Source organism: Capra hircus, chromosome 8 (genome assembly GCF_001704415.2).
Source record: "Capra hircus breed San Clemente chromosome 8, ASM170441v1, whole genome shotgun sequence".
In the NCBI taxonomy this organism is placed as follows: Eukaryota; Metazoa; Chordata; class Mammalia; order Artiodactyla; family Bovidae; genus Capra; species Capra hircus.
In genome coordinates, this window is record NC_030815.1 from 45276171 (window position 1) to 45297244 (window position 21074).

General features: G+C 43.1%; 1 protein-coding gene across 1 annotated transcript in view; it reads left to right on the forward strand.

The window, feature by feature from the left end:
- FAM189A2 (family with sequence similarity 189 member A2) overlaps nucleotides 1188–21074 on the forward strand; it is a 77811-nt gene continuing 57924 nt past the window's right edge. Inside the window, exons 1-2 of the mRNA XM_013965970.2 lie at nucleotides 1188–1691; nucleotides 13972–14028. Coding sequence (XP_013821424.2) covers nucleotides 1287–1691; nucleotides 13972–14028 — 462 coding nt within the window. The 5' untranslated portion in view covers nucleotides 1188–1286. The remainder of the gene's footprint in view (nucleotides 1692–13971; nucleotides 14029–21074) is intronic.

Below are 21074 nucleotides of genomic sequence, written 5' to 3' on the forward strand. Positions count from 1 at the left end.
GCATGTAGACACACATGCACATTGGCAGTGCATTACATTGTGAGTTACAGTAAGTAATGAACGAAATAAATACTGCCTTTGTAAGGAGAGCATAAAAACAGATACCCGTTTCCTTTGGTTTAGTGGGCAGGAGGATATAAAATACCCTCCCCTTACTTATTACTCACCTAATACTGAGACTGACTTTCTGCAGAGTGACAGTGCTCTGGTTCTTAACCTGAAAAAATTCTATTATAATCATTTTATGTATAAGAACACTTTCAACACATAAGAATTCCTACCATTAGGAAATAAAATTTTACAAAGGCAAATCATTTCTTTTTAAGTTCTAAATATATTTTATAAATTACCAAAAACAGATTAGAATTTTATGAGGCCGTTTCTCTGAAAGTCTGGGATTCTGTGTTCTACCAGATGATGCCTAATACAGCTCAGGAGTCAGCGTGAGACGGCCACAGAGTGTATGTAACACTTGCCAGCGCTCCAGGCCGTTGGTTCTCTTTCTGGATGCCGGATACTTCCAAGGAAACTTTGGCCTCCTGCCCACTCCTACGCTGGTGCCAGGAAAGCACCCATACCCCTCATTCCCCACCTCCCAACTTCCCAGGCGGAGGGGCTGCAGAGCAGTCAGCGCCGGGAAGCCCCACGCGAACGGTGACTTTGCTCTGCGTCGTCCTTTCCCGAAACCCTGAGGCTTAGACTTTTCCCAAGTCACCCACAGCTCTCTTCCTGTCATCCTTCCTCTAGGCCGGAGAAAAGTTTAAAGCCGGGCTCCCTTCGTATGAAAGGTCGCCAGAGTCGCGCTCGCGGCTGGACCGGAAAGGGGCGAGGGGCCCCAGCGCGCCTGCGGCGCTCCTGTTGCGCCCCAGCTTGGCGGCTGTCGGTACCTCCGCGCCCAGTCCGCAGTTCCCTCCTAGCCTGAGGGAACCTGTTTTAAAATTGGGGCACCTCTTCTGGAGCCCCGGGAGAGAGCGCCGGTTTGGCGGGGCCCCAAAGGGTGCAGGCGCTGCGCGGCGGGACCTCAGGGCGTGCGTGGTGTTGGGGGCGGGGTGTGGGAGTGGGGCGCGCCCGGGAGGCCGGAGGCCGGAGGCCGACCCGCCGGCTGGCAGGTGGGTGCGGCCGGCGGGAGCCGGGGCGGCGGCTGCGGCAGCAAGTGGTTGGGCCGTGCGCATTTTCTTCCCGCCCCCTCCGCGTCCGAGCCCGCCCGCGTGCTCAGAGCCTGGCGCCGGCGGCTCAGCTCCGCGCCCGCTCCCCGCTGCCACCGGCCGCTCCTTCCCCGTTTGTCCATGTCCCTGCCTGTGGTGCTCCCGGGCTCCTGCTGCCCGGTGGCCGGGCTCTCCGGCGGACCGCAGGCCGGGGGCCCGGGCGCCGCGGCCGCCGCCGCCCAGGAGCCGCCGCTGCCCCCACTACGGCCGCGCTGGCCCCGGGCTGCGCTGCAGCCCCCGGCGCGGCCTCGCTGCGGGGCTACCGCGGCCGGGGTGCTGGCCGCGCCGCCTGCACTCTCTTCCCGCCGGGCCGCCGCCGCGGCCGGGGCTCCGGGCTCCGCGCTGCTGCCCGCTCGCCTGCTGTTGTCGCTCGGTCTGCTGCAGCTGATCCTGGGCTGCTGCATGGTGGCACTCAGCTTTGGGGCACTGTCGCTGAGCAGCTCCCCGCAGGTGAAGAACTCGTGCCCGTTCTGGGCCGGCTCCTCGGTGAGTGCCGCGCGCGCGCCCCGCTCACCGCGGGCGCAGGGATCTTGGGCCGGTTCCCTCCTCTGCCTCGTGATTGAGCGTCCTAGGGCTGCACTTGGGGAGGAGAACCTCTCAGACCGGTCGAAGTTTTTGGGCCGTTGAGAGAGTGGAGGTCCATGGTGAATTGGGTTGCACCTGGACGGTGTCTATTCCATGTAGGCTAAAGGGTTTTGTTATTCCTGTCAAACTAATAGGATAAACTTGATTTCCAGCCCCTGGCGAGACTAGAAGGATGGGGGTCGGTGGCAAAAAAAAAAAAAAGGCGGGAAGAAAATGAGTAAACTTCTTCTTTCAGCCATTGAGTGTTTACTTCGCTAACAGCGTCCGCAAGGCTCTCGATCTATTTTGTTCACCAGTTTATCAGCAGTGCCAGGCACACGGCAGGGGTATTTGTGGGATGGATGAAGTGACAGGTTGGGGCATGTCACTTATTTTATTCTGCACTGAGGCAAACGTAAACATGAAGTGTCTGGTGTAAAGTAACTCTACTGTGTTTGGGGACGAGCTCAAGAGGTAATAACAGTGTGTTAACTCGCCGTGTATTTGGTCGTTAAAGGAGGGCCCTAGGCCCGCACTGGGTTCCTGGAGCCACACAAACTGCTAGGCAGAATTTAATTCTTGAGAACAGGAAGCCATCATGTGGATGAGCTTGGAGATGTCTACCCGGCTCTGCCACTGGCCCTACCGGACTGGCGCCTCCAACAGAGAAGGCTGATGCGGGGCAAAAGGTCTGCTGCCCTGGAGCATCTCTGCCTCCAAAAGAGTTCACAGCTTCCAAGGCAACCAGTGTCTTGAGGTTTGTTGGAGACTGAGAGACTTGGAAACAGGTCTTCGTGAAGTGATTGTGGAAGATGAATATGTAAAGCAAACTATCTTTCTCTCAATTAAATCTAAAAGCCTGGCAATGCCTATAGTTCTTACTGAGATCTGTAATGAATGTAGGATACCTAAAAACATTGGGTGGTCCTTGCAAGTCCACACAAACCCACTTTCAAGACCAGATTTAAGAATATGGCGGTGGTTGGTGCTCACTCCTGTCCGACTCTTTGCAACCCCATGGACTATAGCCCCACCAGGTTCCTCTGTCCTTGGGATTTCCTAGGCAAGAATACTGGAGTGGGTTGCCATTTCCTCCTCCAGGGAATATTCCCCACCCAAGGATCCAATCAGGGTCTCCTGCATTCTCCTGCATTAGCAGGTGGATTCTTTATCAAGGAGCCACATGGGAACCAAAGAATTTCAAGATTATAGGGAGAACGAATTGAACCCAAAGTAATTGTTTGAATAAGAACTGTAAGAAAATTAGGTATGTAGAGCCTGGCTTGGTTTTTATACTTAAACTGATGCCAGTTTGTTCTCCTTATTTTGATGCTGGTACGGCCTGTGCTATGGTGGGTGGAATTCACAATCTGTGCAACATATAAAAGAAATCCCCACTTCTAGCCCTGCCCTTGGGCTCTCCAGCAGACTTCTGGGAGTTCTTTAAAACTTCACGAGGAGGAATATTCTCAACAGGGTAGGTAGGGGTTGGCTCTGTCTTACTCCTTACTCCACTTGTCAGACTAAATTCAGCCAAATGATGGGTGCATTTAATTTCTCTAAATACCCTGGGCCAGAAGTGACTCTTGCATACATTTTAGGGATTTGCTCTTTGTAAAATCATAATCTCTTGTCTTGTCAAAGATAACTAGTTCAGGATTACTGAAAACTATTTTTTCTCTTCTAAAATTAAACCCCTAAATCAGTGTACTCCTGTGAATTATATCAGAGGTAAATGCATTTCAGATGTCAGTTGAGCCATGGTTAGATTTGATGAACTAACCACTCCAGTATTCTTGCCTGGAGAATATCATGGACAAAGGAACCTGGTGGGCCACAGACCACAGGGTTACAAAGAGTCGGACACGACTGAAGCAACTTAGCACACACGTGTGCATCAGATGGTAAATTGGGCCTGCTGGCTGGGCATGTTCTTGTCCCCAGGACCCAGCAAACCAGAGCAGGGAAAGAATCAGTGATTTGGAACTAAGTCTCTTCTATAGGGTCCTTTTTCCACCTGTGCCCCCCAACTCTATATGAAATTTGCAACTGTTATTTTTTGTGGCCTGTTTCTGAGGTTGTCTTCAGAATTTGCAGTGACAACAGAACCAACAGATACTGCATGTCCAGAACAACGGAATAGGATTTGAGAATGACCTTAAGTCCCATAACTCTGTTGCAGGACAAGAGTTTCAGCAGTAGCATACCTTTTGAATTTATGTGTGTGAGAGGCATTTTTTTTTTAACTCTTCTTTATGGAAAAATTTAAATTTATTAAAAAACTGTACAGTGAATTTTCATATGCCGCTACCCCAGTTGTTGCACACTGTTTTATCTGTACCTCTTCCTGGTTCTGTTGCTGGCTCTATGTGTCCTGCTCTTCCCCCTCCACTGGGTGGCTTGTGGGATCTTAGTTTCCCAACCAGAGATTGAACCCAGGTCCTTGGTAGGGAAAGTGTGGAGTCCTAGCCACTGGACCACCAGGGAGTTCCCTCTGTGTTCTGTTAACTCCAGAAGGATGGGCTTTCCAAGCAGGGTAGAAATCAGTTTCAGCATGCTCTCCAGTCTGTTTGTCAGAATCACTTCCTATGTTATTGTGAAACAAACCTCAGACATCACATCGTTTTATCTGTATTTCAATACATCTGTATTTTTAAAAAGAAAATCTAAATGGACTAGAGAGATAGCATAGAAGTGACCAGGAAGTCTTAAGAACCTCACTCCACTTTACTATTTTATTGTGAAAATTTTAAATTTTAGCACACGTCGAAAGAATAGTATAATGACCACCCTCCACCAGTGACCCATTACCCAGCTTTAGTAGTTATCAGCACTCACATGATCACTGTGTGCTCAGACTCATTCTCCTTTTGTAACACCCACTGGATTATTTTAAGCCAAATCTCCATCATTGTAATTTCAACATTAACTATTTCACAATGTATTTCTAAAAGAAAGAGACTTAATAGTTAAAGGGGAGGGGCCTGATAGCACATTGTAACTAATTTAATTACAGCTAAAGTTTTTATGAAAACTTAAAAAAATTATGACTTGAAGGCTGCAGAATTTTTTTTAATGAACACTTTTGTTGAGATATAATTCACATTCCATTTAAATCTACTTAAATCACCCATTTAAAGCGTGCAATTCAATGAATTTTATTAAATTACAGTTTTGTAACCACCCCCACGATCAATTTTAGAAAATTTTCATCACTTCCTCAAAGAAACCCTATACCCATTAGCAGTCACACCCCGTTTCTCCCTTAGCTCCCTTATCAGCAAGCAACTACTTACTTTCTGTCTCTATGGATTTGTTATTCTGGACCTTTCATATAAATGGAGTCAGTTGTGACTGGCTTCTTTCACTTGGTATAACATTTTCAAGGTTCATCCATGTTGTGGCATGTATCAGTACTTCATTCCTGTTTATAGCCAAATGAGAATCCATTGTATGGCTATAATGTTTTATTTATCACTCAGACTTTTGACTGGCATATGAAAGTAGGCAGTTGAGTGGCAGTGCCAACTTAAGTCTAAGGTTACTTCAAACCCACGTAAGAACACAGTAGAAAGATATCCTCATATTTCAAGTTTTGAATAACCATTATATGCCTGAGTCTGCTATAGCAAGTAAATCAGCAAATCTTGTGGCTTCAATAAAAGTTTTGCTCATATATCTGATACAAAATTAAGAGACAGATATATTCATCTGAGGCTTCTCTGGTGGCTTTCCTGTTGGCTCGGATGGTGAAGAATCTGCCTGCAATGCAGGAGACCCGGGTTCAATCCCTGGGTCAGGAAGATCCCCTGGAGAAGGAAAAGGCAACCTACTCCGCTGTTATTGTCTGGAAAATCCCATGGACAGAGGAACCCGGCAGTCTGTGTTCCATGGAATTGCAAAGAGTTGGACGTGATTAAGAGAGGCACTAAACAACAACAGCAACAGATTCATTTGAAAGGACCATCTTGTTAAACACACTGTAGTTCAAGAATATTTTTCCATGTATACTCCTGTAACTAGTCTCACCTTGAGCCTGAGATTTGGAGGCTTCCTTCACTTGTCTGAATCTTGAAGGCATATTTTACCTGTTGTAATGTATATTTGAGAATTAGCAAGTCCTATAAAGACTCTTCGATTTCAGTCTGAATTTGGCAATAAGGAGTTCATGATCTGAGCCACAGTCAGCTCCTGGTCTTGTTTTTGTTGACTGTATAGAGCTTCTCCATCTTTGGCTGCAAAGGATATAATCAGTCTGATTTCAGTGTTGACCATCTGGTGATGTCCATGTGTAGAGTCTTCTCTTGTGTTGTTGGAAGAGGGTGTTTGCTATGACCAGTGCGTTCTCTTGGCAAAACTCTATTAGTCTTTGCCCTGCTTCATTCCGTTTTCCAAGTCCAAATTTGCCTGTTACTCCAGGTGTTTCTTGATTTCCTACTTTTGCATTCTAGTCCCCTATAATGAAAAGGACATCTTTTTTGGGTGTTAGTTCTAAAAGGTCTTGTAGGTCTTCATAGAACCATTCAACTTCAGCTTCTTCAGCGTTACTGGTTGGGGCAAAGACTTGGATTACTGTGATATTGAATGGTTTGCCTTGGAAACGAACAGAGATCATTCTGTCATTTTTGAGATTGCATCCAAGTACTGCATTTCGGACCGTTTTGTTGACCATGATGGCTACTCCATTTCTTCTGAGGGATTCCTGCCTGCAGTAGTAGATATAATGGTCATCTGAGTTAAATTCACCCATTCCCGTCCATTTTAGTTCGCTGATTCCTAGAATGTCGATGTTCACTCTTGCCATCTCCTGTTTGACCACTTCCAACTTGCCTTGATTCATGGACTTGACATTCCAGGTTCCTATGCAATATTGCTCTTTACAGCATCGGACCTTACTTCTATCACCAGTCACATCCACAACTGGGTATTGTTTTTGCTTTGGCTCCATGTCTTCATTTTTTCTGGAGTTATTTCTCCACTGATCTCCAGTAGCCTATTGGGCACCTACTGACCTGGGGAGTTCCTCTTTCAGTATCCTATCATTTTGCCTTTTCCTACTGTTCATGGGGTTCTCAAGGCAAGTGGACCACATTCTGTCAGACCTCTCCACCATGACCCACCCATCTTGGGTGGCCCCACAGGGCATGGCTTAGTTTCATTGAGTTAGACAGGCTGTGGTCCTAGTGTGATTAGATTGACTAGTTTTCTGTGGTTATGGTTTCAGCGTGTCTCCCCTCTGATGCCCTCTTGCAACACCTACCCTCTTACTTGAGTTTCTTTTACGCTGGACATGGGGTATCTCTTCACGGCTGCTCCAGCAAAGCGCAGCCGCTGCTCCTTACCTTGGAGGAGGGATATCTCCTCACCGCCGCCCCTCCTAACGTTGAACATGGAATAGCTCCATTAGGCCCTCCTACGCCCCATGCAGCCACTGCTCCTTGGATGTGGGGTTGCTCCTCCCGGCTGCTGCCCCTGGCCTCGGGCAGGGGATAGCTCCTCCCAGCCGCCGCCCCTGACCTCAGACCCACGCGGGGTAGCTCCTCTCGGCTGCTCGTGCGCTGTAGCAGTCAGCTGTGATCAGCTGTGACAAGCTGGAATCAAGATTGCCGGAAGAAATGTCAATAACCTCAGATATGCAGATGACACCACCTTTATGGCAGAAAGTGAAGAGGAACTAAAAAGCCTCTTGATGAAAGTGAAAGAGGAGAGTGAAAAAGTTGGCTTAAAGCTCAACATTCAGAAAACGAAGATCATGGCATCCAGTCCTATCACTTCATGGGAAATAGATGGGGAAACAGTGGAAACAGTGTCAGACTTTATTTTTGGGGGCTCCAAAATCACTGCAGATGGTGACTGCAGCCATGAAATTAAAAGATGCTTACTCCTTGGAAGAAAAGTTATGACCAACCTAGATAGTATATTCAAAAGCAGAGACATTACTTTGCCAACAAAGGTCCACCTAGTCAAGGCTATGGTTTTTCCAGTGGTCATGTATGGATGTGAGAGTTGGACTGTGAAGAAAGCTGAGCACCAAAGAATTGATGGTTTTGAACTGTGGTGTTGGAGAAGACTCTTGAGAGTTCCCTGGACAGCGAGGACATCCAAGCAGTCCATTCTGAAGGAGATCAGCCCTGGGATTTCTTTGGAAGGAATGATGCTAAAGCTGAAACTCCAGTACTTTGGCCACCTCATGCAAAGAGTTGACTCATTGGAAAAGACTCTGATGCTGTGAGGGATTGGGGGACAGAGGATGAGATGGCTGGATGGCATCACTGACTCGATGGACGTGAGTCTGAGTGAACTCCGGGAGTTGGTGATGGACAGGGAGGCCTGGCGTGCTGCGAATCATGGGGTCGCAAAGAGCCGGACACAACTGAGTGACTGAACTGAACTGAACTGATAAAGACTCTTTCCCCATACTTTACATTCTTAACTTTCAGCAACTTGAAGAGAGTGTTTTTAATGTGCTTATTGTTTTCGGGCACTGTATAATCATCTGTTTCCTTGCTGGTGTCCTTGACTAATGACTCAATCTATTATTATTCCCCAAATTCATGAAGCTAAGAGATTAGACACTTGAAAAACATACTGAAGTTTGACCCAGGTGGGTGGCACAGGGAGGATTTGAATGTGTTCAGTCCTTGCTGTCCTGGCTCCCGGTTTGGAGGCATAGTTAGTTAATGTTACTTAGATCCCACTGGGATTACAGAGACCAGCCTACCACATTTTCAGGTTAATGAAAGAGTAGAGAGAATTGCATTGTTTTCTGTCTTCCTCAAAACCCAAAATTCCTGACCCTAATGCCATGTATGATCCTTGGGAGATATTTCAGGCAAGTGGTAGAGAATTAGTTACTATTTTTTGTTCTTCTCTGGGGACCCTAATGCCATTTATCATCATTAATGTCTCTGTGTTGAAGTCACTGACCTGAACTCATGGTCACCCCTCCCTTGATTCTGTGATTCTTTGTCAAAATTCCAGTTCCTTATAAAGACACAGACATTGGTGAACCTTAAGGTTAATCTTTAAAAAGTTTTACAGTGACAAAATGTAAAAAATGAATGGTTCAAAGGGGAAACTAACACAAAAATTCTAAAATCTCTACCAGTCAAACAATAGTAAATACATTTTTTCTATCACGGTCATCAAGTACTACTTTAATATTGCAGCCGTTTTTTAAAGTATAACCTTTGAGATAAATTTCATTTTCTTTGGTCCTTTATTTTACACAACAGCAGAGTCATAAGTTCTTGAGCAAATGTTCAGCCTGTCAGCCTCAGTTACTCACCTATAAAAATGAGTGAGATGATTCTTGCCTCAGAATTGATTTTGTTAAAGTATAATTAGAGAACACTTAGGAAAATGCTTTGTTGCTGAGCACTAGCAGCAGGCCTGGTACATACTAGAACTTCTGTCAGTGTTTTTTAAAACATAAGGATAATATTTAAGGTAAGGTGAACAGACTAGTTTTTGTGTTTTGTTCTGTGGGATATTGTGGTAACCAACAAGCATACACAAGAAATACCCAGTTGTCCACTTTGTCAGATCTTTTACTGAGTTGCCCTGGGCAGATAAAGAATGATACATGCACACATACATTAAAAAAAATTCCCAATGTAAAAGCTATCGGGCAAGATAGGTTATTAAGAGGTGTGAATATTGTGTGTTTTTTTACAAGGTAAGTATGGGATGTCTATAACGTGACTCTTTTTAACTCTGTATTTAATACAGCAACTTTGATGAATAATTCAGAATTCAGAACATTTTTGCACTACAGCATGTTATTGGATTCCTGGAGTAGGAAATCGCAACCCACTCCAGTACTCTTGCCAGGTAATTCCATGGACAGAAGAGCCTGGTGAGCTACAGTCCGTGGGGTTGTAAAGACGTGACTGAAGTGACTGCGTACCCATGTGTTAATGGATTAACACAGAAGAATAGGGTAGTCGAATTATTAATATATGCTTTTGACTTTAATGATTTGATTTTTAAGCTGAAAAGTTCAGGCACATTCACAATATATGGTGGGTAACAATGATTCTTGCCTGGAGTATCTCAATATCCTTCTTTGCAATATTAGAAATAAAGAAAGGCCTCTGCTTTTCCCTATAAGCTACAAGGAATGGGTTTCAAGTGAGTGAAACCAAAAGTGTAATAAATCTCATTATAATAATATAGAGATAATTTCATATTAGAAAATAGGTTCTTACCTATGTATTCAGAGCATGTTGTAGCTTGCACTGGGCAGAAAGAATGCTAATGGAGTTGCTTTTTACTGTTGCTGTACTCTTTTAAGAAGCACAGGAGTGAAAGTGTGTTTAGGCTTACACAGTCATCTTTGAGCAAGTTGATCTCCTGTTTTTGATCTTCATTCATTCATTTATTCTTTATCTACTCATTGACTCCTGCCATAACTAACTGAGTGCCCCTAGGAGCCTTTAGTGATACTTGAGTGAATATTCAGAGATCCAAGTCCTCATGAGATTGCAAGTGAGTGTAAAACACAATTGAACAAATAAAAGCATTATGGTGTAATAAAAAGGGCCCGTGTTAGGGCCCTTCTTGAGTCCCTTGGGATGCAGGCCCAGCTGCTGCTGCCCCTGAGGAGAGTGGAGGCATTGAATACACCGCATCTTCCTTTTCGCGTCCCCATCCCCTCTCCTCAGTCATGAATTCCACACCTTTCCCCAAAATGTGACCCTCAATTTCTTAAGGCTTGAACTCTTAAAGGATTCATCCCCAGCTACGACACTTTTGTTCAGTATTCCAGGGTTTCTACCTATGCAGTCCTACTTCATCTGCTTCCCCTTCTCCATCTCATCAGTCAGAGAGTTCCTCTAGTGTGTTAGGGCTTACTTAAGCTTAAAAAAAGGGATAAACTGAGTGGAAGCTGGTGTGAGACTTTGTTGCAGGGTTCAGGACTGAACAACTCCCCACCCATGACTGGAATATAGTTTCTTGAAGCATCCATAAAAAATGTTGTTTGCAAAAATCCTCCTGAAATTTAAAGTGGATGTGTGCTAAGTCTGCAGAACAATTCAAATGGAAATGATATCTAAGTATTTTGTCCTCCAACTCATGAATGTGATATAGGCCTTGATTTATTTGGATCTTTATTTAATATTGTTCGGTAAGGTTTTATTTCTTCCTACTGAGGTCTTAAACGTTTCTTTGTCATATATATTTTGAGATTATTGATATTTCTTACTTGTCAAATACATATTGTACTTTTTTTAACAATTATGTTTTAAATTTAGTTTGCTTATATATGCCAAGTTCTCCCTAAAAGGAAAAAAGAAAGAAAGCTTAGTTCTTTTGTCCCAGAGACCCTTCATTTGAAATTGTATCTGTCACGATCTATCAAAATATTTTATTTATTCATGTATTTATTTATACACATATGCTCCTGAAAACTTTAGCAATACTACTCCTGGGACTTTAGTCAACCAGAAATGAAAAGCACTTGTTTGTAAAGATATATGTCCATGATGTTTATTGCAACACTGTTAGTGAGGGTAATAAATTGAAAAAAGAGTGAATACCCATGAATATGCAGATGATTGAATATATTAGGTGCTAGCTATATAAAGGAATATTATGTAGCCATTAAATAGAAATGAATGAGAGCTAGTCTGGTAAGCATGAAGTGATTTCCAACGAAGTATTTGTTGAGAGATAAAAAGAAGAGGAAGAGGAGTGTCTTTGATGATTTTTTTGGTAAGAATCACACCCCTCTGCATGTGTGTGTATACTTAAAATCCATGTAAGGAATCTGAACCACAAGGCCTCATGGATTTCAAGTTCCAGGTTGTAAGTAGAAGCAGCCCAGGCCCTCTAGACCAGCAGTCCCCAACAGTTTGGGCACCAGGAACTGGTTTTGTGGAATATAGTTTTTCCCATGGATGGGGAGGGGATGATTTCAGAATGACTGATCCTCTTTACGTTTATTATGCCACCCCTGATCTAACAGGAGGCAGAGCTCTGGCGGTAATGCAAGCAGTGGGGAGTGGCTGTAAATACAGATGAAGCTTCATTCACTGGTCCGCCACTTACCTCCTGCTGTGTGTCCCGGTTCCTAACAGGCCACAGACCAGTACTCACCCACGGGTTGGGGACCCCTGGTCTAGATGAGCCCCACCAAGTATGTTTCCTAGAAGAAATCATTTAAAGGAAGGAAATATCCTATTGAATTTAAGATGACGAAAGTATATAGTGCACAAAACAGGCTGCAATAGTATGTTTAAACATAGATATATACAAAGAAGTGGTCCCCTGTCTGCCCATATGTATTTCTCATCCTCGATATAAGTGGGTCGACTTGTCCTCTGCTGGTTTGTTGTGAAATGATTGCCCTCAGTCAATAAATGGAGAATTGAGAGTATTGCAAGCAGGCCTATGAGCTTCGGATTTCAAGTAGCACTGTAATCCTTAGAGTTAAATAAGAAGTTCTTGTGAAATAGTACATTTGAGTGATTTTGGTAAAAAGTGAATTTGAAAAAAAATCCTCATAACTGCCTTCAGGAGATTCACTTTACTGCATACACAAAGATAAATGTGTTCTGATGGCATCAGAATGTCCCTGGGCTGAATAATTACTTTGCTCATCCTTTCTGACCTGCTTATGAACTGTGTTATTCAAAGGGCTGATGGTGGCTTCCACGTTACGTTTGGCAAAATGCTGGTTCTTCTTTACTGAGGATGTTTAGGTTGTTTACTGACATATCATTCTGCAACATGAGATATTTCTTACTGTATTCCCTCCCCCTTTGTGGAATGAGTGTTCAAGAACATTTTCAAATTGCCAGTCATGTGACAAGCGCTGTGCTAGGAGCTAGGGATTCAGAGAGACGAGACAGGAGTTCACAGTCAGTGGGCAAGACAAAAATGATACGATATTTTGGGGGGAGAAAAATTATGTGTAGAGGGCTTCTAGGAGGGTGGGGTGTTGAGATTAATAAGGCTTAACAGAGAAGGTGACTGTGAGTTGGGGCCTTGCAAAATGCAAAGGAGTTCTCAGGCAGGAGAGTGGAGAGGAGTTGAGAGATTTCAGTGGCAAAGAGAAGCACAAAGTCCTAGAATGTCTAGAGCCTGGCCAGTCTAAGGAAAGACAAGTATGCCTGGGAGGAGGGTATGTGGTGGGTGGACCAGGGATATGTGGAAACCAGGCTTGAGAAGTAGGCAGGGGAAGATCCTGAAAGGCCTTGTTTACCATTTTGAGGAACTGACTTGCCCCCTGAAGGATGGGGCTTCCCAGGTGGCACTTGTGGTAAAGAACCCATCTGCCAACGCAGGAGACTTAAGAGACGTGGGTTCTATCCCTGAGTTGGGAAGATCCTTGGAGAAGGAAATGGCAACCTGCTCCAGTATTCTTGCCTGGAGAATCCCATGGACAGAGGAGCCTGGAGGGCTGCGGTCCCTACGGTTGCAAAGAGTCAGAAACAACTGAAGTGACTTAGCACGCACGCATGTAGGATGGGTACCCACCTAGTGAAGGGAGGGCTGTGGCCAGGCATTTCTGTTCTTTTTTAAACAAAAACGACTTTTATTTTTTACTTACGGCTGCGCTGGGTCTTGTTGCTGCACTTGGACTTTCTCTAGTCGTGGTGAACAGGCCTATTCTCTGGTTGAGGCACGCAGGCTTCTCATTGTAGCAGCTTTTCTTATGGAGCGTGGGTTCCAGGTGAGCGGGCTTCAGCAGTTGCGGCTCACTGGCTCTAGAGCACAGGCTCAGTAGTTGTGGTGCATGGGCTTGGTTGTTCCATGGCATGTGGGATCTTCCCAGACCAGGAATTGAACCCCTGTCCCCGCACTGACGGGCAGATTCTTTACCCTTGAGCCACCAGGGAAGCCCCAGATGTTCTTCTTATGAGGCTGACTTTGGCTACAGATTAGGTGCTGCCGGGGGCCGGAAGCCCGGATGGGAAATACTGATTCCTTCATTTATTAGAAGGTAGGCTACTTTCTGTTTGTGTGTTCTTAACTGACCTTAAGAAAAAACATACAGTCAGTGAAAACATTTTAGGACCATGGACATGAAAGATAGTCCAAGATGGTCTACCAGGTCCCATGTAATCAATAGGAATATTAAATGTTTGAGGTAGAAGCCTTTGAAATTTCATGTATTTTAAAAAATATATACTTTAGAGATTGGGGATTAGTGATTGGAACTTGTCTAGATTTCTGATACTGTTTATCCTTGTAGGTGATACTCTCTGGAATCATAGGATTAACAACATGGAAGCGACCTATGATACTCCTGGTATGTACTGATCTTATAAATTTTTACCCTTTGTAAAATGTGCTGTTTATGAAGTCTATAGAGACAAATTGTTGAAATGCTAAAGCTTTCTTGTTCCTTAAAAAAGTAAGTTAACAATGGACACTATTACCCAGATGTTCTCATAACAGTAAAGTGAGATGATAACTTTGCTCTAATTTTGTGTGTTTCAAGTTCCAGGATTAGCTCTATTGTAAAGATATAGCAAACACAAAGTAAAGCAAAACTAAATGGCTTACTCTGAACATTCTGAACATACACTGAAGTGGAGGGAATGATATAAGGGACTCCCTGTACCGGTCATTCAACTTCAACAGTTTTCAACTCTTAGCCAGTCTTGAGGAGGTTCTCCACATTCTTTTTCTTTCTCATTCTTTTAAAGGAAATCTCAGCTTCAATCATGAATACATTATTTTTTACTGTTATAATGTTTTGGTTGGATAATCTCAGAAATTCCTTGCTTAGATCCCCTATATTCTCTCTTTATCACATCTATTATATTTTATCACATATATTTTCATGGCAGTAGACTTGGCCCTCTTTTAAGGTATTGAGGTAAAACTCACATAGTATAAAATGAACCATTTTAAAGTGTGCAGGTAATCCTTTGTTTTTATTTGCTGTGTCCTTTTGATCAGTAAATGTTATAAAAAATAGACAAATGTGCAGAGAGGCTCACGTACAAGGATGAAGTAGAGGATGTAGGAATTTGATATGAAGTATAATTAAAAATTATTTTTTCTGTATAGCATCTCTTCTTATTTTTCTCCCATCCATTTCAAAATAGGGTTAAATGATTTTCTAAACTCATTCTGTAAATATACTTAATACAGCCAGACTGTCCTTCAGACTACTGTTTGCAAGGTGATGGGTAACAAATACAAACTAGTTAAATTCTTACATACAAGGAGGAGAAGCACATTTTAAAATACAATGAGAATAATGGTACTGTGTTGATGGTCTTGAAAAACTAACCTGGAGAGTTTTCAGACCCAGAAGACAATGCAGGCAACATTTTATAACATTTCACATGTCTTTGCTGATATTTCCAGAAGGAACAAATTACTGATGCAGTATTTTAACATATTAGACAGCAAGATAGGAGAAAAGGAGGCTTTGGATGAATCTTGTGGCATGTGCTATGTGTGCCTGGGGTTTGTTTTGCAACAACTCTCTAGGTTATAGTCTCTGCAGAAAAATGTTTGATGGTGTTCAGTGTTTATGCTAGTATTTCACTATATGCGTCATCTTTGCACTGTCCTTTTCCATTAGGTCATTATTGAAATGCTCAGTGACCCTCAGGTATTTAAATAAATTAAAATCAGAAAACTATCTAATCTAATGCTCTTTGTACTTTTAAAATTTCAAATGGTGAATAGAGTGACTGCTTGTTCTAGATAGATATTAAGAAAGTCCACCTTTTAAAACATTTCTTTCTTTAACACTGTTTTCTTGTGGAAAGATGCCTTGTGAATTTATTCTGTGAGCTCAAGCAATTTTAACTGAAAATAACCCCAATAAAAATATATTTCTCATCTTTGTTGATAAGTATATGAACTTTGTCACAAAGTTGTAACCAGTTTGTGCATATCATGTTGTGCCTGCTTTTTCTGTTTAATATTAAATTAAGTTCGTATCAGTAGCTATTGTGTTTTCCTGAGCAAGGATTTCATATGTCTATCACTTAGAATTGCTAAGTAGCTTTTTGTCATATTTCTGTATTACCTTCGGTTGTTGAGTCTGTTGGACATTTGAGCTTCTGTGTTTTGACTGTTAAGAACATACATTTAGAAGGACATTTAGTGATTATTTTGAAATGTTAATTAACATCAGTTTATAAAGAAGATAAGTTAATTGACAGGAATTGTGCAAAGGAAAACTTTCTGAGTGTATCAGTAGTTCATTTGAGCCTTATGTATGTGTTAATCAGTTGTGTCTAACTCTTTGCGAGGCCCACCAGGCTCCTCTGTCCATGGAATTCTCCAGGCAAGAATACTGGAGTTGGTTGCCATTCCCTTCTCCAGGGGATCTTCCCAATGCAGAAATCAAACCTTGGTCTCCTTCATTGCAGGCATATTCCTTACCGTCTGAGTCACCAGGGAAGCCCATTGAGCCTTAGTCAGTATAATAAAGGAAAAAAACAGTCTGTGTGAATCTCAGTTGTATATCATTATAACCCGTGCCAAATGATTTTGTTATGTTAAAAAGCAAAATGAAAAAAGCTGATGTGCCAGTCAGACGCTCCTAGTTTGAGTCCTAGCTCTTCTGTGGAAGAGCTGTGACACCCTGTGCAAGCCACTTGACTTTCCAGTGTCCAGTTTTCTTTTCTGAACAGAGAGGATACTCTAGTGACACCATGGGGTGGCTCTGCCACCCCACCCCCACCCTCAGTGGATACTTTTTTTTTTTAACCGCACAAGCATCACCCTTTGTGAGTTTAGGGAATCTGCGGTTGGATGATTTGAGTGGGAGGCTATGTTCGTTAGAGAAACCAGAAGTGCCCATGTGTTTTCATCACAGACCCCGACTGAGCTGGTCCGAGTTACAACCCTACCCACCTGCACATCCCACACTCTACCTACAGGGGTGCCTTCTGACCCTGGCACAGCCAGGCTGTCCTTCAGAGACTAGGACCATCTGCCCCGAACTGTTTGCTTAGCTACCTCCTCTTCTGGGTCTCAGCTCAGCAGTCATTTTGAGAGAGAGATACCTTCCTGAACCACCCTGATTGAGTGGCCCCTCCTCCATGCCCCTTACCCGGTCCCAACCTCTGAGTACTGGCTCCTCGGTCTGAAAGCAGCCTGAGTGCTTTCCTGGATGAACCTCTCCTGTGACCCCCAGTAGATGGTCAGTGAGTTCTGTGAGGACAGGGGTCTCTCCCCAGGACCAGTGGGCTCAAGACTTACTTATTTTTGAACAGTGGGGTTACTCTGGCAACCAATAAGCTGTTTAGGTTCTGGGTTGGTTCTCAAAGTTTCTCTTTTTGTCTTAAATGTTTCTCACTTATTTTTGTTCTCTGAACTTTGTGTTTACCCGCTTTTAACTTCAGGGGGTTAGGGAGTATTCTGGCAGCAGAGTTTGGGAGGGGGCTTTCCAGTGGCAAGCTGCTCTCAGTTTTGGGCTGCTGTGGGCACACTGGTCTAGAACACTTGAGCTCTTCCTTTTGAGAGCTGTTTGCATTTGCGCTCCTTTGTGTGTGTGTGTTTCAGTGATTACATCAGGTTTATACTGGTTTGAACAAAGAAGGGTTGGTTTGACCTAGTTCCTTCAAACTCTAGTTTTCGTGGAAACTCAGTTGGAAACTTCCATGCACTGAGTCCTCTTCTTTTTATTGATAAAATACTCAGATGCCAGAACAAAATACAGTGTTGGGAGGTACTTTGTGAATGTTTGTATCTGTTCTGGCTATGAGTGGAATTAGGACTGGGGGTATGGGCATGTGTGTGCACTTGTGTGTGTATGTTGGGGGCGTTCTATCAAAAATACTTGTATAGTTTCCGTCAAGATCAAACATTTTTAAAAGATGGTCTTATTTTTTTTTTTTCTAGTTATCATTCATTTTTTTCATTCTAATAAAATATTGTAGATTTGTTTAGAAATCATAGATTCAGTGCTGGGAATGACCTCGAAGCCTGTCTTATCTAGGCACCTCAGTTGGAAAATGGACTTGTTTTGGTAAGATAGTTGCAGAATGAGTTGACTGGACCTGATATCCCAGGTAGAGAGCCCCTGTCTCAGGCAGGGAAGTCATTTTCTTATTGGATTTGCACAGCCAGTAATGAAACCATGCTAAGACTGGAATAGTATAAGCTTTAACTGATGGACAGAGGATAGAGAAGAAGGAACCTAGTTTACAAATCAACTTGTCAACCCAGTGTGGGTGAGAGACACCAAATATATTGGAGAGTTGAGGTAAAAGGGAGGGAATTGGAAAGAGTGGAAAGAATACCCATGTGTTATCTAAGAGTGGGGTAACAGGTTCCAGGGGACCCGGAACTAATGCAGCTCTCCTTTTCAGTCCTCGCATGGGCTTTCCCAGTTGGCATGGGCATCATCAAGTATCATGGTGCTGGTGGTTATGTCGTAACGTGCTGATGCATTTCAGTGAACATATAGTGAGGCTGAAGTTCTACTAGAGGTCATATTTTTTTTTTCCTTTTTTCTTTGCAGCTTCCTCCTGAAACTCAAAGATTAAGACTCATTGTTTCTGTTTGAGGGAGTGCAAGGGTCTCACTCTGGGGCAGCAACCTCAGTGACTGGTGTTTTTCTTTGGTGGTATACTTGGTAAGAGTCGCCACTGTGAAAGCCCGGTCAGGCATGCTGCCTACAGTTTTGGTTGCTTATGAAGTGCTAATTTGAGCTATAGTTATTTTTATTTTTCTTGTCAGTTTGGAACAGAGGGGGTGAATATGACCTTCAATGACTATCAAAGACAGCTTTATTCTCTAGCACCAAGAATGAAGAAGATTCTTCCCTAGTGATGTTCTGGGGTTATGTATGTGGTTTATTCTCAACTGTGGGTCCTGTTGATTTGAACTCTAGACTAAAAATAGGAAAAGTAAGTGAATTGGCTCTTTTTAGAAAACGATCCATCAGTTTCTCTTCTAACTTCAAGATTATAGTATTTAGGGTAAAACCTCATTCCCCAAAGAGCCTCAAAAAGTGGCATGCATAACGTATACAGAGATTTTATTCCCCCTCAGCTAATGGCACCAGTAGGCTAGGCTGGTAAGATGGTCCTTCTCCATGAAACTGTTTGGGGATCCAGTTTCTTTCCATCTTATTGTGCCTTACAGGAAGAGTAATGGAACATCCAGACCCTTTTGTCAAAAGAGATTGACAAATTGGCATCACTAGATTGTCAGAAATATACATATAGGTGGGTTATGGTGCAGGATAGGTAGTGGTCCTTTCATTCCTGATGATATAAAGAACAGGAGGAGGGCAGAATACCTCAGCACAGTTTAGGAATCTGTACATTTATAAAAGGAACTCTGCAGAATACCTCAGCACAGTTTAGGAGTCTGTACATTTATAAAAGGAACTCTGAAGCTCTGGCTTGTGCAGTTTGGTTCTTTCAAGTACATTTCACGGTCGTTAATACTTTGGAATGAACTCCCTGGTTTGAAAGTTCAAGAAACCTGCATTTTCATGCTGACATATTACCACTAATTATTGATTGGTCTTGGGGAAATCTCTTGATTTCCCCTTCTATAAAATGAGAACTCAGAACACTCTCTTTAAGAGTCCTTCTGGCTCTCATATTATAGGTGTCCCAAATCCTCTTTAGTTACCTGGATGGTGTTTTAACTTTAAACGTTTATTTGCACCAGGTTATTGTAAACTCCTGTGTATAAACTGAAATATTATGCTTGTTTCGCACTTGGTATTTTATTTTTGGCTGTGTTGGATCTTTGCTGCGGCGTGTGGGCTCTTCTAGTTGTGGTGCCTGGGCTTCTCTCGTTGCTGAGCAGGCTTAGTTGCTCCAGGGCATGTGGGATCTTAGTTCTCCAACAAAGTATCAAACTGATGTCCCCTGCATTGGAACATGGATTCTTAACCACTAGACCACCGGGGAGGTCACCACACTTGGTGTTTCAAGGCATAAATATGGAGGGCTTTTCTCACTCTTTAGAATTATTATACTACTCTGTTGCATGCATATAATGCATAACAGTTTACCAGGTTCTTTCATTTACCATTCTTGCATGATTTCTATGGCAGGTGTTTTACTTGTTTTGTAGATAATGAACCAGTGGCTCAAGAGTTAACTGGCTTGTCCACTTTCCAAACAGATGAACTATTATTAGAAAGAACCTAGGAGCTTTGATTGCTAGTCCATTGCTTGTTTCATAGTGCTAGTATGTCACCTCCTCCATTGGCAAATTAGTAGATATTTCTCTGTGGCCAACAGTGCTGTGTATGTGTAGCATAATTTAAATAAGTTATTTCCTTGGTGCTGACTGTCTACTTTTTTTTCATGTTCCCAAGTGGCAAAAGCTTAAGGAATTTTGCCCTTGACTCAAAAATATCAGACAGAAGGTGACAGAAGGTCAAGTTTTGGGACTTAGTCTTGTCACTTTCAGTCAGTGAGTGGATAAGGAATTTATCTGCTCAGTTTCCTCATCTGTACAGTGGGAGATCAAGCATCCCTCAGGATCTCAGTGAGGAACAAAAGACACGAATGGATAGGAGACTACAAAATGTAAGGGGAGGCAAGCACATTGTGCATTGTTTTTCATCGTTCACTGAGAAAATCAGTCTCTGAGATCTGATCTCTCAGTTTAGTGTGTCGTTAAGTAATCTGTGCAACAAAATATGCATTTAGGTATCATGAAGTTACCTAGACTGGGTTTGGGCTTATCTGTTGGCAATAGAGCTGTTATTTTTCTGCTCTGATCGTCTCTCCCAGGAGGAAATCAGAAATGAGAAAAAACTGTGGAACTCCTTTCTGGGAAGAATCAAGGCTTTGCTTTACAAAATGACCTAAGCCATTTGGTCATGCTCTCATTATTAGCAGGTTTAGTTTGGTAGCAACAGGTAGCTGGGAAGGCTTTGAATTAACCTTCCTGCCAAGTTGATTGTTACAGTGAAAATGAACCCCTGCCCTCAGACCAAATTTTGCTATACAAGCAATTAATAGCCAACAGACCCCTGCCCGCACCCCCCCCCCAAAAAAAGTTCATGCATTCTGTTCTACAAGCTTAAAGGATAAACTGCAATTTTTATCGAGCTTACAGAACAGCGCGAACGAATTTTTTTACGTTTTTATTTTACGAATTTATTTGTTGTATCCCTTTGTCTCTAGTGGGATTCCCAGGTGGCTCAGTAGTAAAGAAGTTGCCTGCAATGCAGGAGACGTGAGTTCGATCCCTGGGTAAGGAAGATCCCCTGGGGAAGGAAATGGCAAACCACTCCAGTATTCTTGCCTGGAATATTCCATGGGCAGAGGGACCTGGTGGGCTACAATCCACACGGTCGCTAGAGTTGGTCACGACTTAGTGACTAAACAACTTGTCGAATATCAC